At 47.4% G+C, this 18,117-nt stretch overlaps 1 protein-coding gene across 1 annotated transcript in view; it reads right to left on the reverse strand.

Annotated features, from left to right (window-relative positions):
• LOC125957521 (uncharacterized) overlaps positions 1 to 18,117 on the reverse strand; it is a 78,920-nt gene that overhangs the window by 32,695 nt on the left and 28,108 nt on the right. Inside the window, 6 exon segments of the mRNA XM_049690276.1 lie at positions 8,115 to 8,261; positions 8,782 to 8,910; positions 9,087 to 9,314; positions 15,243 to 15,605; positions 16,483 to 16,588; positions 16,743 to 16,851. Coding sequence (XP_049546233.1) covers positions 8,115 to 8,261; positions 8,782 to 8,910; positions 9,087 to 9,314; positions 15,243 to 15,605; positions 16,483 to 16,588; positions 16,743 to 16,851 — 1,082 coding nt within the window.

Raw genomic sequence — 18,117 nt, forward strand, 5'->3', positions numbered from 1 at the left:
CCTGGAAGCCCGGAGTCTTTTTTTGATATTTGTATGGTCGGAGAACAAAGCACTATTTCAATTACCAAAAGTCATTCCGTATCTTGCATTGCACAAGAAACACACTACAAACGCTAACCGTATCAGCTAGGTGTTGACGAGCCATGCATGCAGAGAGATAAAAGAGAGAGAGACAAAGAGAGACATAAAAAGAGAGAGAAGTGTTCTGATCGCATAACAATCAACGAATAACTCAGGCCAAGCAATGGGGGTTGGGGGGGAGGTCTTGCATATTTCAATGGGCAGCCGAGATAGGTGTGTGTATGTGTGTAGACCAATTGATGATAATTTCATTATGATTTATCGTTCTGCAGCTGCAACAGCAGCTGCCACTGATACCGGTGTTGCTTCGCATTGTCACGCCAATATTCTCTAGAGAGAGAGAGAAAGAGAAAACGAGGAAGGCTTCATCTTGCATGCTTCGAGGCTACGGATGGGTTCATCAAGATGAAGATGTGCCTGGATGCACCAATCGAAAGCCGAGGAGTCAAATTGAACGAAGCAGCAACAGCACTAGCAGCAGCACTAGCAGCAGCAGCAGCATCCTTGAAGCTTGGCTTGCAACAAACGAACAAAGGAAACATAACGACGTAACGCAATCGCAACCAGCATCGAGCAGCAGTAGTAAGAACAGCAAACCGAACGAAAGGAACGAACGAAAGGAAAGAAAGGAAGAAAGGAAGACGAAAAGGAGAAGATGAACGCAGAAGTGAAAGAGTGGTGGAGTGGCAAAAATCAAAAACTAATGAAAACTAATTTACCAATCCGCAAGTACTGAAGTGCATCTTGCGTTCGTAAGATGCTGGGCGAGCGAAGCAATCGCATAGTGTTGTAGGCGAAACCGAGGCGGAGCACTATTGAGGGGGCGGCGCGTGATAAAGCAATGGTGGCGGCGCCAGGCAGCGAGCCAGCCAGCAAATGTGACGCCCTTCCTGGGACTGGGGATGCCGGGGCTACGCCTGGATGTTCGTTGCCTGCTCGGTCGCACTTGGAATCGTGGCCCGTGACGCATCCAGCAGCATCCCGCTAGCAGCGCTGCCTGCAGCTGAGACGACAACGGATAACCTATCGAGACGACGCCGAATCCGGGCCATTCGTGTGACTATGAAGCTGTAGCGGTTGTAGCAGGAGCTGTGATCTAGCTGCTGCTGCTGGTGCTGGTGCTGTGCTCCATTGTGGGCGCACCGAGTACAGCGATGGACTCAAGGATAGTGCTGTTACACACACACACGACACCAACGATGGTTGGATCATGTGTTGTGTAAGTATTTGGTCATCGATTTTTCCCCATTACCATTTGTGAGGTTATGGGCGCATCAACACACAGGCACACATGTACATACATACACACCAGGCGTAGTGAAGGTTAACAGTGGGAGAAGAGATAAAGATAAAGATTGATTTAGTGCAAGAAAGGACACATCCAAGGGAGCGAGCGAGCGAGCGAGTAAATGGCGAATGGGGGAAAGATGCAATAGAGATGGCCAGCGGCAGAAACAATAGTAGAGCAGAGAGCAGAGCAGAGGGCAGATGCTTGGTGCCGGCCAAGGTGTGGATGGCCACCAGGAGCAGCGCCTAGCAGCGACGCAAAGTAACATTACACACGCAACCATTATCGCAGCACAGCGCCGAGTGTGCACAAGCAGCGATAGATAGGGCATCAAGATAGATAGGTGATGCTGATGATGAGTCTGTGATGTCTGCGTGTCCGTGTGTTTTGTCTATGTGTACCGATGTATCCGGTGGTAGATGAAGGATCGATCGAAAATCAGAATAATGAATCAAGCGAGTTAATCAAAGGCAGACAGTCAGACAGGCAGACAGACAGGCAGGATCATTACAACGCAACTTACGATGCGATAACGGATTGCAATCAAACCCATTTGGAACTGCTGCTACTGCTGCCGCTGCTGCTTTACACTGAACTGAACCACAGGCGCTTGATTTTAACCCCTAGGTTTGTTTGTCACGGTACTTTTCGGGGTATTTTCCTTTGTCCTAATGGCGCCCTCCACTTTTTGTGGTGACGTCGAGCTTCTTGGTTTTATCGTCCCCTACGTCGGAAGTTGGTGTCGGTGTGTCGGAATGGTGACCGGTGATATGTTTGGATTCCATTCCAGCGCGCACCAGGGACCCAGGACCGTGGCCGTTCGAAAACGATGGATGTTTTTCCTTCAACCTTCCGAAACGGTTCCGTTTCCGTTTTGGGTTTCAGTTTGATAAATAAATGATTGCCCGGCCCCGGAATCGGTCCAATCGAATCGACCAGGACGCACCACTGCTTCTGCTGCTACTCCTGCTGCCGCTGCTACTTCTATTGTCTGCTTCAAAGTTGTGGTCGCTTTTCCTACCGGACGACACAATCCAACTCGACGGACGGTCCGCGTGGACACGCGAGGATCAGCGGTGTGCTGTTACAACAAAATCCAAATCCAAAATCCAAAGAAACGATAATATGGCGCAAGATGACGGTGGCCAGGGGGCTCCCGCAGTTCCCACGAACAACAATTGCATAGAAGTGTGTCTGTGTGTGTGTCTAGGTGTATGTGTGCGTGTGTTAGTGTCCCCTGTTTAATGCCACCCTGTCGTATGGCCTGCTGTTGTGTTTTTTTTTTTTTTGGGAACTGATCGCCCTTCTCGCCGCCCACCCCGCTACCAGAAAAGGTCAAGCGCCAGGCGCCAGGCCAGGATTATGAACAGAAAATTGATGACTTGGCATATTACACTCACGCGCACTCGTACTTTTTGGCTATTTTCGGGCTTTTCGGGCTCTGCTCTGTCACCACACTACTCACGATACACAGACGCACACATACACTCACACATACACTCACACTCTGGCTAAGCACTTGTGAAGCAGCAGACTGGCAGCCGAACTCTGTTGTCACACGTAAGTCATAAGCAAAACACGGCACGCATAATAAGGGAGGGAAGATGCGCGCGGCTCTTGATCACAATGGCATCATCACTGGTGGTGGCCACGTTTCTCTGGGGCCTGTCTGTGGGTTTGTGCGCTGCGCGACCTGGTTATCACAATTTGTTGTCCGTGTTCCAGCTGCTGCTAACACGGGAATGAAGCAAAGCTTGATGCGGCTACTGCTGCTGCTGCTGCTGTGGCTAGTCTAAGCTTTGGGCAGCATTGCTCACCCTAGATATGCCTCTAAACATCTCTCTGATTCTCTCGCTGACTCCCTCTATCTCTCTCTCGCACATAAGCAACGCGAAGTGTCGGGGGAGGGAGTGTGTTATCAGATGTTGATGTGGATCGATGTGGGTTCGCAGTATTCGCTCGTTCGGCGCTCCTTAGCACACTAAATATTTAGTTGGATGTTTACGTATCTAAGATAGCTTGCGGCTACAGTTTTGTATAATAACGTATAACACAGCGTTTCAACATGTTACGTCCACCGTCGTATCGAGCGCTCGAGCGTGTTGTTGTCGGTCCGCCTCAAGACCGGAACTGGAGGCGCGTGTGCCTGGAATGTGGTGTGGTGGTGGTGGTGGTGGTGATGGAAATGGTTCACCTTGGCCGCCGGATAACTTGCAGTTAAAATAGTTATTTTTTTCTCTCTCTCTCTCTACTCCCGTTCCGTCGTTTTCTGTTGGTTTCTATCACTCACAAACAGTCGAACTCGCAGCACTCGACGCATCATTGAAGTTAACAATATATATCACAATAAAACTACTAACTTGCCCGCTAACCAGGCTAATGTTTTTTGCTACTTTGTGCGTTTGGATTAGATTAAGAAGGTGGACTACTGTCCTTCTGTGAGTCCGTGGCCCGACTGGCTGTCGGTCTCCGACTTCGACTGGACTTGGGCTGGATCACTGTGCTCGGTGTTCCCGGTGGTCACCAGCTGCGATGCTATGGCCGATGGAGTCTGATGGAGGCCTGATGATAGAGGATGGCCAGAGCGAACTGAACTATCACTCAACCGGTCTGACATAATCGAACACACTAAAAGACGGCCCCTGCGTGGTGTTGCCAATGCTCGTGGCCACTCACACACACGCAATCGCTCTCTCGCTCTCTCTCTCTCTCCGGCTCGCTTGTCGTCTCGGCCTCCAGCGTTGACGCTCTCCCAAGACGATGGTGACGGCGTTCGGTGTGGTTGTTTGTTTGTTATCACGCCTGCTGCTGCTGCTGCTCCTTCTTCAAGAGCCAACAACGGTAGCTTTCCTTACACCCGAGCAGGGCAAGCACGAGGTCCTTGCTTCAATCAGACAACACACCAACACTCAGCCACACTCGTCGAGCTACGATGGTGTGTTTCGGTTTCGGCCGAGCGATACGCGATGCTATGCGCCAACGGGGCCACTGGCGTCTCCACTGGTAACGGCCAACGGCAGGCAGCACCAAGGGGCCACCAAGGAAGCCACCCGAAACCGCAACCAGAAGGCAGTAACAACTAACACGACGGATCGGCGGAACCCCAGCTGGCTGCTGCATGCATCGATGGTGCTAGTGGCGATGGACACGCGAGCGTCGTTCCGTTGCTAAGGATGGTTGGTGGTTATCAGCGGAACCACCGTCTCACGGCGCCCGTATCGTCCGGTAGGATGGACATTCTGGCATCCGCTGGTCTCGCTAGGCTTTCGATATAGCTAACACACACCAAAACACACACACACAGACGCGCGCGCTTCGATCTGTGCCGCACTTTATCTCGACACCTTTGTCCTGGGACTGCCTCAAACAAACGGCAACAGTCTCCAGGCGAGCTGTTAAGGCTGGTCACGGTGCCACGGTGTTCCTTGGCAACCTGGGCTGGCTTCTGCTCGAGCTGCGTGTTGCTGCTGCTGCTGCTACTGCTGGTGCTTGGTGTCTGGTCGGTGGTCGCGACCTGGTTGCAAAATGCGAGCGCGCAGCGCAAAACGGGCAAAACAAGTGAACAGGAGACACCGCCAGCAGCGTTTCGGTCGGTGGTCGCTCGGTACTGTCCGCCGACGCCGAGTGTGGTTTCGGTTTTGTATCTTAGTTCCGTGGCAGCAGCAGCTGTGGTGGTATTAGTGTGTACATCGTCATCCCGAAACGATATACACACACACACACACACAGGAGACGACACATTGTACAAGGATGGCACATGCGCCGTTTGGTAGCGAGTTTGGCGGAGTTTCGCCCGGTAACGGATAGGATAGGAAGCATCGGACTCGATCGTGGTACATCACATTCCTTCAGTGTACCTGCGAGCGGCTATCGGCGCATGTGTCGGTGTGTGTGTGTGTGTGCGCGCGCGAGGGTTTCGTGCGGTGTTTGGGACGCGTTTTCTGAATGAAACAACCCTCATGGTTGTGCAATATTGATAAGCAAGCTGCTAGCAAGCAAAGTGAGCGAGCGAGCGACGACGACGAGGACAAGACACGAAAGCTTTTCATCCAATCTCACGCGGTCGCTGGAATCGCTCCGTTAAACCTTTCCGCCGAATGCCGGCTTCGAACGGAGGCTGGTGGAACGCGAGGGGAGGTGAGGGTGCAAAAGGTAGAAATCAATTTTTGGCAATTTACTAATAGCAAGGTAAGAAGCTGGGAGGATACATCCTCGAGCCTCCTAGCCTTTGGGTGTTCTTTTGGCAAGGGGGGGGGGGGGGGGGGGGGGACGTAACTTGTAGCGCTTTTCCGTGAGATTGATTCGGTCCTGGAAACCGGATCCCCTGCGTGGCCAGCTGAGAGCGCTTTGATTGGAAGAGAAACCGCTTTTTTTTACGTCAATTTTGATTCAATTTTAAGTTCCTTTCATGCCCCAATGGTGCCGCCGATAGCGGGCCGATGGACGGTCGATGGAGGCGCATGGTGGAGGCGCATGGTGGAGGCGCATGGTACTCCGTGTTTTTTTTTGGATTGAACTTTGCAGGTTGAAGATCGATTTATCCATCCGAAAAGATACTTCCAATCCAGGAGTAAACCGTGTAGAGAAAACTTTTGTTTTGGTGTTTTGTAGCCATCCAGCGTGTGTAAGTCAATGCATAATTAATCCATCGGAGGAAGCAAAAGATAGATGGAGCGAATATAACTTTCATTTGTCTTGTTTCTTCTTGCCATGTTTGAAGAAAGCAATAGCGTGATGAAAATACAGACGCCCTTTGGCTATAATATCAGAAATAAGCCAGAAACCCCCAATTGATCGACAAGATTCTATGAAATATGTTTTGATTATTGATCTTACAAACCCAGCGTTTCATATGCGTTTCCCAATTCGTTTTTAATTTTTTATCCAGACATGATCTCTACGAAGATATTAATATGCCACACAAATCGTGCAGCAAGAGGAAAGGTAGGTAGATCTTTTTATAGATTCTTCGCAGGATCCAAGAACAGTCCATGTAGTGTAGGGCGAGAGTGGATTCTTCAATGCAAGATTGACGGAAAATATGAATTCATGAACGAAATATTTATAAATATTTATATATAAACAAAAATTTGAATACAAAGTTAAAAATAACAATTTGTCCATTACGTTACCACTACCGATCCAGTTACCTGGTTTTTGTAAGGTTTATACAGTACATTAATGTAGTAGGACCTGCTAAAGTGTGTCATTAGGATGGATGTGGCTTTTTGAAGATGTGATCTCCAGGAACGTGTTAAAAAGTCGGTAAAATTCTTAGTGTTAAAAAGTCGTTAAAATTGAATCAAAATGAAATAGATTTACGCATTCGCCGCTAGAGGCGCTAGGTACGCGCGACACTAGCGCCTCTAGCGGAAAAAAATACTCGAGCAGCTTCAGAATTTCGAGCAGAATTTATCGAGAAATTTTGTGAAAACTCTGATGGATGGGGATGTGAAAAATTAATTTTTAGATTTTATCCTAAGTCCAGTATCTTTCTTTCCTATTCTGTGAAAGATTCACGTCAATCGAAGCAGAAATGATAAAGAAGTAGATGTTTAGATCGCCATACATGGTACGTTACTCCCGCGGTTTTTGAACCCATAACTCGGGTCAGGACCCTTCAGGATTCACTAAGCTCCATAGCACGTTAGTGCGCATCCATCGTGGCAAAAGGGAGTTCTGTGTGCAGCCGTGAGTGACCTTAGAGCCATTTCATCGTTTCTTCCAAACTTACACGTAACATGCGACAAGCGAAAGTTCAAAGGATTCAAATTTCCAAATTTCCTTAAGATGCTTTATTCCAAAGGACAAAGGAAAAAAGCCTTTGTTTAAATTAGAATCTGGTCTTCTGTTTTTAGTAACTACGGTACTCTTAGAAGACCGAAAGTGTTTGATAGCGTTTCTTGATAACAATATTTGATTGCCAAAATCAGTGCAAAGATGCTATACCATTTCACATGATTGCCAATCATAAAGAGAATGTTGCAGAAAGGTTTGCAAATTTTTGCATATAATTTAGCCATTATGTTGAGGAACTGACAATACTCTTGAACTGTGGAGAGAAATCACATGTTTTGGATTTTGTCCTTCATTCGTCTACCAATGGACCGTAAAGATTGGGCTTGATTCAGGTAGCCAGCCTTATTGTAAGAATGGCGTATATTTATTCGATTTCATCAATCAATCAATCAATTCCATAAGAACAACTATCAATAGAAATTTATCGAAGAAATAACCGAGAAATGTGTCGGAAATGTAACAAACCAGCTCAATTAGTGCTCTTGTACATCAACAGGACATTTCGGTTGCACATGTTGCACAAATTTTACCTATCCTTAGATTCGAATTTCCAAAAGCGAAAGTTCACTTCAATGTTTGAAACAATAACATTACACGATTAATAACACTTTGCGCCAGAAACAAGTGGCAAACTTACATGTTGCAAAAGAGAAGATTTCTGGCCGTTGGAAAACTATGAAGTTATTAAATATCGCTACGCTACTCTCAGCACGAGTTGTAAACAAAATTGATACATATTATTCCAGAACAATAAATACCTAAACGAGATGTGTGTAAAGTGTGGTTGTACTGTCATCGTAATGCTGCAGAACTCGAACGCTACTAAAGTGATACCGAACGAAAAAGAAGCTCCACCATACGCGCTTGGGTGGCTTTGGAGCCGAAGCGAATCGAGTGAAAGAAGAAATGGAACGAGTAAACGAAGAAACCAAAGGTTAATCCTCACCTGAGCGCGGACCGCAGCGAGATGGATTTGTTTGGCCCGTATGTCGAACTTTTTCATCGAGATATCCTCCTGGATCTCATTGGCTTTGTTGTACAGCTGACCCTCGATGCCTCTCATCTGTGTACGAACTAAAGCGTCTACAGAATCCTACGGAACGGAATGCAGCACAAACAGTCGGTAACAGAAGAAGGGAAAGGGGGTAGGATAAAAGGGGGGAATGGGAATGTGGGAGAAAAGAAAAACATAATGAAACAACCATAAATTGCGAAATCGATGCTATAGATGAGGCTAAACGGTAAAACGGTAAAACTCGCACACAACGCAAGACTACGACGCAAGACAAGACAAGAAAAGAACGAAACGGAACGGAACGGAACGGAACTCTGCAGCAGCGAGTCAACGAGATGGATGAAGTTTAAACAACTGTAACAGGAATTAATTAAGCAAACGCAAACGCAAAACGGGCACCAGAAAACGGAAGAAAAAAAAACTGCCAAGACAATCAAAGACGGTTCAAAACGGAAACAATAGCGATCGTACATTGTTAGCATCACACAAAACCCGGTCTTCTTCTGCTCTTTAGTCTCGTTCTTGTCGTCGCCTTGGTTTTTGTGTATGGAGATAGGCATGCAGCACAAACACAACGGTCCACCGGGGGTCTACCAACCTGCAGCTGTTTGATTTGAATTTCTAATTCCTGGGATTCCCTTCGCAGTGCCTCGACCGACGGGCGCACTTGGATGGATGCACCTTTGTCCACGACGAGCTCATCCTTAAAAACGGGGCCCATCGGATCCTGGAAAATCCAGCACGAGCAGAACATTATATTTAGTTAGCATAAATGGACAGAGAGAGAGAGAGAGTGCGAGATTGCAAACTCGGTTACTCGCATAATTGCACGGTGGCCACCGCACCGTTGGTGGTTTCAATTCCAATTAAAATTGCCTTCCCCGCGCGACAGACGCGACTTACCATTCCGTAGCTATCCTGCAGCTCGTCCGCACTCGCGGCCTGGTGGTCCTGGGCCTGGGCGATGGCCGATGAGTTTGTGGGTTGCGGTGGTGCGAACGCTTTCCTTGGAATCCGCTGCACGTTCGGGGGTAGGGGCAGGGTACGGACGAAGTAACCCAGATCGAGTGCCGGTGAGACGTTCTTGCACTGTGCCGCCAACCCATCGTACCGTTTCGCCTGCTCCACCGCCTGCAAAGCCAGACCGAGATGTCAAGAAAGCAGGTGGTTAAGATGATGGTGGCCGATGGAGGAGGAAGCGATGGCTGCCATGTGCTGGCATGTGCTGGCATGTTCCTGGGGGGGGTTGACTACTTGTCACTGGCCAGAGAAGCCCTGTACGGTGCACTGGGGACACCGTGCGCGTCGCGTTGTGAAACGAAAGCGAAGCGACAGACGCCTCTCACGCCGGTTTCGGTTTCGATGTCACTCGAGGAGAATCTCTCGAGAGTCTCTGGAAGTGATCCTTTGCCACGACGACGACGCGACACTCCGTAACGTAATTCTAGTGTTTCTCCTGCCTTCTCTTTTCTGGAACTATTCGCCATTGCTGGCTCGTTTGTTGTTTGTCTGGCCCGGGCCTGTGCCGAAAGTATGCCGAAAATGACACTTTGACTCTACCAGGAAGGATACTAATTCTCTGGAACCGTGCTGGTAGCTCTCATATCACATTACCCGTCTGCCACGCTACGGCTTTTGGCACAAAGTGTCCTCAAGAGTAAAGCAGGGAAAGTTTCGGTCTTTCCAGCTCTAGGAAAGCAGTTTGCAAAGAACAATTCCTGGTCGGTTATCAGCTGGTCGGGTAATGACTTCCGGAACGGCGCATTTTATCGTGCGACGCGCGACTGAGGCGCGAATGTGCCGCAAATGGTGGCCGCAGTGCTAATGGAATGAAAATAATCTTCATTCTCCTCATCCCCTGCCACCAGAGCCTTCATCATGCGAACTCAACAGATGATTTGATCATGATTTTATGCTCATATTTTCATTCCCTTTTTTGTTTTTGCTGTTGAGTGGATCCTCTTCGCGCGCACGTCGCCACGTTGTCCTCGTTTGGTGGTGTTGTGTTGTCGACCGGACCGACCGATTGTCATCCTTCGACCATGGTCTCCGTCCGTCCGTGAGTGCTGCTAATTAAAGTGGCAGGAAACCAGTTGAGCCAGTATGCTGTGCGGGACGGGATGGGATGGGATGTGTTTCGATTCCATTGCTAGCGCCGGTGAAAGTTTTCCAACCGGCAAATATTGACGCGAGATATTTAATTGGATTTTCTGTTCCGAGCAGCTTCGCGGCGACCGGTTGACGGAAGTGTCCGATTCCGACCGTTATTCAAATTGAGCCGTGTACAACAATGAACCCGGGGAGGTTGTTGTGGAAAGTTCAGTAGCAGCAGCAGCAGAAGTTGTTGCTGCTGCTGCTCCGGGCGGGGTTCATTAGCACGCCGGAAGTACTTTATCGGTGACCGAGTTTTTCCTCGCGCCGGGTGGAAAAACTGTTTCATTTTCTGTGTAAAATGTATTTTGTTTTTTACCGGTTTAAAAGTTAAAACCCTTAGGTAGGTACAAATGCAAATAGAAAGCTCATTACTGTAGGCAAGTGTTTGTAATAGGTCGAGTTGCGCTGAATGTCAGTCAGTTTGTTATTTTTTTTAAACGAAACCATCAAAACCAGAACTCCAGCAGTAAAAAAAAACATGACCACCAGATACCCATACGCATATATACAAACATTTTGCGTCCCTCCTGGGTGCTGGTGGGTGAGGGGAAAATGAATGAAAATTAATATTTTATCGCGCTTCCCTGCCCGCATGTTAAAATGGATCCTTAACGGTGGTGCTGGTATCGCGTATCGCTCGCGTGTTTAATTGGCTCCATGTGTGTGCGTGTGCGTGTGTGTGCATGTGGTTTCGATGTACCGCCATTGTTCGAAAAAAACAAAACAGCCCGAACAATGGAGTGTTTTGGGATTCATCGTGCAGACTTTTCCAGCACTTCAGGCCGCTGCTGGAGAGTTTGCGGTTTGGCGAGGAGCATCTAACGCCTCTCGGCACCATTCTACTGCCTCGATTCGTGCACTACCGGTGGATCAATCATCGTGAAACGCCTACGCGGTGGTGCTCCCTTGAAGCGAGACAGATTTTTGAATATTTGATTAATCCGGCTCCGTGGCGCAAGGAGCGCCAGGACTTCAAAGGGCCACGGCCGAGCCGATTTCGGCCGCACGGGAAAGTGGCCGGGTCGTTTCGAGTTTGTTATGCTTTATTAATGGATATTCATTGAGAAGATTGCTCCTAAATGGCTCAAATACGGTTAATCTTCGTTCAACGAGCTCATTTCTTATTTCCGGAGCAAAGCCGGGACCGGAAACCACCCACCGACCCACCCATAGATCCGGCTGAGAAGTCGCGAGCCCGTAAACCTTAAGACGAGATCCGTGACTTAATTTCGTTTTGGTTCGTGGGGGAAACGTAAAAGCCAATCATTTACATTCCATTCGGTGTATTGCTCATACAATGATCCCTGGTATGCCGTGGCGTGCAGAGTAATGCTTTGATGTGTTATGAGTTCGGTCCCATACGAAGCTCGAAATGTTGTTTTATGGATCTCGCAGAGCGTCAAGGTGTGCCTTCTTCAGGTAATTACAAAAACATCGAGCCTAATATAATGAGGCGTTATGCTTTCACGAGCCACAAATAGGACATGGGGTGCAAACAAATCGAGGAGTTTTACAAATAGTTAAACGCATTTAGGATTACCTCTAATGGTAGAAGATTGCCGTGAAGAATAAAGTAGGCGTTTCACCATAAGTTCCTAACACCTATCCTCATGTTACGTTCCTTTTAAGATGTTTTGCTAAAATGTTCAAGCCAGCGTTACGCTAGGCTAATTATAGGGTTAGGCATAAAAATGCAACAAACTTCACCCGAATTATTATTTTACCATACTATAAATTACAGCACGTTAAAAAAAAAGTCTAATAATAGTCCGCACTGATGTTGACAAGCCTTGCAATTGTTTCTCTAACATTGATAACATAAAAAGCGACAGAAACCGAATGTGTTAAATTGATGGCTTCAAATTTGGACTTAAAGCACTAATGGTTCCCTTCCAACACCTAAATGTAGTCTCGGACCATTATTAGTTAATGGGACACTCGTAGTGTTGACAGACGTCCAGAAAGTGAACCACAAAAAACCATACATCAAAAGAAATGGTTCGAGACTTGTCAATCGAATTGAAACAATTTTGGGCTATTATACCGCAAAGCCACTCACGGGCAGCGCGAGACACTCTCCTTTAACGTCTCAAGGCCATAAATCGTTTAAAAAGATACATATCGGCAAAATCCACACTGATTGATGAGTGCCTTAGTTCAATTGAATTAAAAAACACGCATGAACATTTTATGGCGTTTTCAAAAGATACATTTCTTAAGCACAACCCTGTAATATGAGCTACATCTAGCAGATAAAGTGAAAGCTTTATTCTACATTTGAATAGAGTTTTGAAGCATGAAGCTGCACGACCATGCTGCATTGTCTCTAGATATTGTTGCGGAACTAGCCTCGAGTTATTTTAGGACTAATTTGATGATTTATAGTCGATAGCAATGCCCCGACAGCCCGCCTTAATCCGGAATCAGCAAAACATGTTTTGCAATCAAAACACTTGAAATTCATCCAAATCTCGAGCCAGACATAGTAAGGAGGTCAGACATTCTGAAAACGTTTCTTAAAACAGCAAGTTTCTGAAGTGTTTTTTCGCATTTTTCATCTATCTTGCATTCCATTTGTGTGCCCACTCTATTTTCCTTCCCAGGAACATTTCCCAAAATATGAACACATTTGGACACACTATCACGAGTGCAGTTGAATTCCTTCATTACAAAGTATTAGTTTGTTGGTGTATAATCTTCATTGCATAACGATTGGAGAAATGTATGTGTTTTTACAGAGCGCTTATTCTCCTCAGATTTTTTCCATTTTTTGCATCATCTAACGCCTTGTTAATTAAGGAAGGATAAGTCACAAGTAATCGTTCTTCAAATAATATTTCCTTTTCTCCTCCGCATCTTCATGTTCCAAAGTTATTGCAATGTGTTTACTGTATAATTTATGATTGTTTACCCACGAAACCCTAAAGATATTTCAAAAACATGATTTTAATGTTTCCAGACACCAGCTTTGCCCTGCGTCACTTCCTACTACTACAAGAAGCATCATAAATCCAACCAAAAGCATTAATCGCGCTTCCCTTCCCTTCTCCCCCATTCGAGCGTTATTGTTGTTGTCCGGGAAAACCTTTTCAACAAAATTGCAAAAACCCAAACGGCACGCGACAATCACACTTATGGCGCATTCCACAAACCCTGCATGCGCTGCATCACGGTTTGCGGTTGCCTCTTATGTTTTATTAATGAGTTTACCCTCCTGGCATCGCGCACCGCACCGGGCACGCAGTTCTGCGCTCATATCGCGGTTCAGGTGATCCAAGAGCTGGAACGTTTACCAAGCGTTATGCTACGTTACCCCACAATGGGTGATAAAATATTCACAATCACATATACCCCGCTGGGCACCTTCCCTTGCTCTGAGTGCTCGTGCACATCCCGGAAAGGAGGACGTTACAAGAGATACACGACGCACGTCCCGCGACAGCTTCGCCTGTCATCGCGGTCGTCGTCGCTGTCGTCGTCGTCCTTATCGACGGCGATCGATTAACGATCGAAAACCGAAAATAAACCCGAGATTGGATTCTGTTTATCCCCATGTTGTCGTCGTATCTCCTGCCCTGTTTGTGTGTGTACGTGTGTGTATACGTTCGTTTGTGTGTTTAGCTCCTGCCACGACGTCGGCAAGGATAAGGTAAAAGAGAGACACACTTTTTGCCTTCCGCACCCGAGTCTTTATCGTTGCGAAGGCGCCAGAGGATCCGAGATCCTTGGGGCTCTTTTGCCGCTGGGCAAATGGGTGCTAGGCCCACCCTTTCCGGACACGTGTTGCTTGCTGTGCCGAGGTAAAGCCGGACGGGACGACACAGAAGAAGAAGCCCATGGCTTACGGCAATCAGACATCGGCCCAGCACCGGAGCCCCTTTGGCTCTATGATGGGTTAGGCGTCAGGGCTTGAATGGTGAGGTGCGCGTATGCCTAGCAGCAGCAGCAGCAGTAACAATGGTTTCCATCGTATAAGACGCACACTAAGACGTTGTCATGTCAATTCTATTTTCGTTCGGCGAAAGGTAGACCGTAATAGCAACAGCAGCAACAACAGCAGCAGCTGGATGATGCTAAAACCCGGGTTCGGGTTCGGGGTCGTCGAGCATCATTCAATTTAAAAAGGGACACAGCACAGGTACAAGAAGGACCTTTCACTTAATTGATGTGACTTCCGGTTAGAGGTTAGAAGGGGGGCCTCGGAGCATAATCACGGTTGGATCATCATCACTGGAACCCGTCGGTTCCTTCAATAACCCCCGGATAGTCCTTTGGCATTTGAAATTCTAATCACCGTTGGGTTCATGTTCAGAACTCCGGTTTTTGAACCCCCGGATCGCCGCTTTTCCCCATCGTCCCGTTTGTCCGGATGTCCTTTCAACAGGCAAACCCCGGGAGGATGATATTCCGGATGGATATTCCTTGTCGATGTCACGTACACGTCCGTTGGCCGTGTGTAGTGGCCGTGCCTCGGCGGAAGGCATCCTGGCAATGTCATATCCCGAAAAAGGGACCGTCTTGAAGTGGTATGGAAGGGGCCCGAAAGGCAGTCCATTGTTTCTCGAGAGAGGACGCCAAGTCGCTTCTTTTCGGATGCCACTAGCTTGTTAGGAGCTTAGCCCTTGGCCGCCACATCGGCGACCCACTTGATGCTAATGACGTGTCGTCTGCTGCCATCGTCTGGCTCGTGCTGTACGGTGCACTGTGTGCATCGTAGGCCACCAGCAGCACCACCAGCAGGAAGTGGCAATTTGTCGGAGGCCTCCGGGTTACTGCGAAAAGTCCCAGCCCCGGTCGCCCGGTAGTGATGTTTAAAGGTAATTTCCTTCCATCAAGAAACTATCACCGGACCACCCTCCAGTGACACGACGAGTTAATGGTGATGATACCGACTGGCTGGCTTACCTTGGCCGCGATGGCTTCCGCACCCTGCATGACGGCTTCCGAGACGATGTTGCAGAGATCGCTGTAGATTTCCTCGAGCTCCTGCATCAGCTGGGGCAGCGTGTCGCAGTGGTACGCCTCCAGCATCGCGTTCGTCGCGTGCAGCTGCTGGACGTACGCGTTGTGCGAGTCGATGTACTGCGTCAGCGTGTGCTGGGTCGGGGTCTGGCGGTGCGCGATGTAGCATTGTTTGTATTCGATTCGGCACTTGGATAGTTTCTCTTCAGTCTTGGAAATGATTGTATCGAACGACTCCCGGTGTGTAAATACTTTCCTACTTTGGACCTTCCGGTAGAATGAGCGTTCCAGCAGCGGACGAGCGACCTGCAAATGTTAAGTGCGGACCAAAAATAAGGTGTCAACAGTCATTTCAAGTAAGTCAATTCCCAAGGAAGGTTTGCTGCGATGTCTTAATGCTTTAAGGAGGGGCTTAGGCATTAATTTTATGATTTTTTTATGAATGCTTAACCTTTCAACAGTATTGTAAATGTTTTTCGTTTTCCTAATTGTTGTAAAACTGCTAAAAATATTAATTTTCAGTTCAATACAATTCGCTTCTTTGAAGCGGCCAAAAGCAACGATTTCAAAGTCGATGTCGTTGCATTGAAACTATGGGAATGAGCTCTTTGAAATTTGGAATACTTTATCTAAATACTATTGGTCAGGTAGCTTCGCTGAGTGTTTATTGTGCTTAAGAGTTGAGTTTTAGACAGTGGAGTTGAGTTGTGTTGATACTTTTCATATACATGATTGTAAAATTCGTCATTATGTAAAAGCAAAACCGTAAAAAGTATCTCTTCTGCTACTTCAAAATGCTTACAACGATTGAAAAATTTGATATGTTTTTATAACATCAGCTTGACCGGACTAACTGCAAAAAATTTAATCTAACAAAAAAGTATCGTTTCCAAGATCGACACTGAAAAAAGTGAGTTCTTGAGAAACTCCCTTGTGGCCTCCCTGAAATATATGCCAAGACTGTATTTTTCACAAATATTCCTCAAATTACTACCAAATATTCTTAAAGCTTGAAGTTTAATATGCCATTTTGATTAAAAAAAAAAGTTGATAATTGGCTTCGTCTCAAAAAATCATTAAAAATGAGCCCATTTTCGGCCCAAAATTAATGTAAACACCCCCCCTTTACGGCGAAAGTAAGCGGCTACAAGTGAGGGCTGCAAATACCACCGGTGGTACTCACCTGTCTGGAGAGCGTGCTGGCCACGTCGATTGTTGCCTGCGAGTCTGCCTCTATTTCCTGTAGCAGCGTTTCCCAGGCCGAGAACAGGTTCGACTGACAGGCGGGCCTGCGAATTCGGTGAACGAAACGGAAGTGAATGGGTTGGTACGTGGGTTGGAGTAGGTTGGTGTTTATATTTAGCCGCCGACTGCCTTTGACCAGTGCAGTGGGAAGTGGATGGAAGGAAGAAAGGAAGGAAGGAAATCAAAGTGGTTGCTTACCTCTCCTTCCTGAGCTCGCTGTTCCGCTTGCGGTAGCTCGAAACCAACACTTGCAGCGCCTCGGCATGCTGCTCGTACAGCTGGGCCAAGGTTTCGCTGAAATCCGAAACTGAAAAAGAAACAAAAAAAAAACGAAAAACACACACACACACGCGCGCACAAACACACACCGCGTCGGTATGATATGAATGCTTGCTTGAGTTAATCAACCGAAGCCATGACGCCGGGGGGGAGGGGTCCAAAGGCCCAACACAGGATACGTACGCGATTAGAGTTTGAAATATCGGCACATAGAGAGAGAGAGAGAAAGAGAGACGGGGAGAGACCACAGTTTGAAGATGGTGTGGTGCAAGTGTATCTCAATTAAAACGCCACTCCGATCACCGACTCCCAGCATCATCATTGCCAGCTGTTCCGAGCGGTTGCTCCTGCTGTGGGGAGTAGGCCCTTTACTCCGCCGTGAAGAAGCACGGCCTAGAAGTGAGTACGTGGAGAAAACTCGATACTTTTGCTCGATACTGTTTACGAATCATTAGCGAGTAATGAGGTAAACAGTTTGAGTAGTACGAGAGGTAACCAGCTTCGACCGGCTTCGCTGTTCCTTTGCACGGCGGTCTTATGATCCTCGCCGGAATGTCGAAGTCTATTCGATGAGAAGTTCGAGTACCTTCGAGACACGCTTACTTAAAACACTGAGGCACGTGTGCAGGATCCAGTATCGTCGCAATGACGAGTGGATGGGGCTATCGATTGTTTGATATTACTTTCAATTACAACCGGAATTGTGGTCGCCCGGTGCTTGGTTTCCCTTCGCCTTTTTTTGTACAACCAACTGGACAGTGGTGTAGAATGTAGCAGTATGTAGCGAGCGTGTTGGTCCTTTCTTGTTAACAGATTCATTAATATTAAATTTCTTGGTAATGCCACTTTCAACCGTGGTTCTGCAGAAAAGTCAATTACAGTTTAATACCACGCTGCTGGCACCGGGATACAATATTGAGGTTGGGGATAACGGTGGCAATGGTTCCTGGGATGGAACGAAAAAAAAAACAGGGCAAAGGATGGCAGCCATAACCGAAACCATTCTTCCCTGGAGAGCGAGAGAGAGAAAATGTCCGAGAGTGTTGCTTGTAGCTTCGGTTTCGGGGGCTAAATCCTTTTCTGTCCGTACACTGACACTGACGACGACCAACATTGGTCTTCAAAAGGATAGGGGGGCAACGACGTTGTCCGTTTGGCTTTCCATTGGCTTTGCGCTGGAGATTGTAGTGCTCTACCTTCGACCGGCCGGTGAGGGATCCAAAACAAGGATCGAAACGGAAAACAATGCAATGCACTTTGAGATCGATCCAATCCGGGTTCACCATTGTTGTGT

Source organism: Anopheles darlingi, chromosome 3 (assembly GCF_943734745.1).
Source record: "Anopheles darlingi chromosome 3, idAnoDarlMG_H_01, whole genome shotgun sequence".
NCBI lineage: Eukaryota > Metazoa > Arthropoda > Insecta > Diptera > Culicidae > Anopheles > Anopheles darlingi.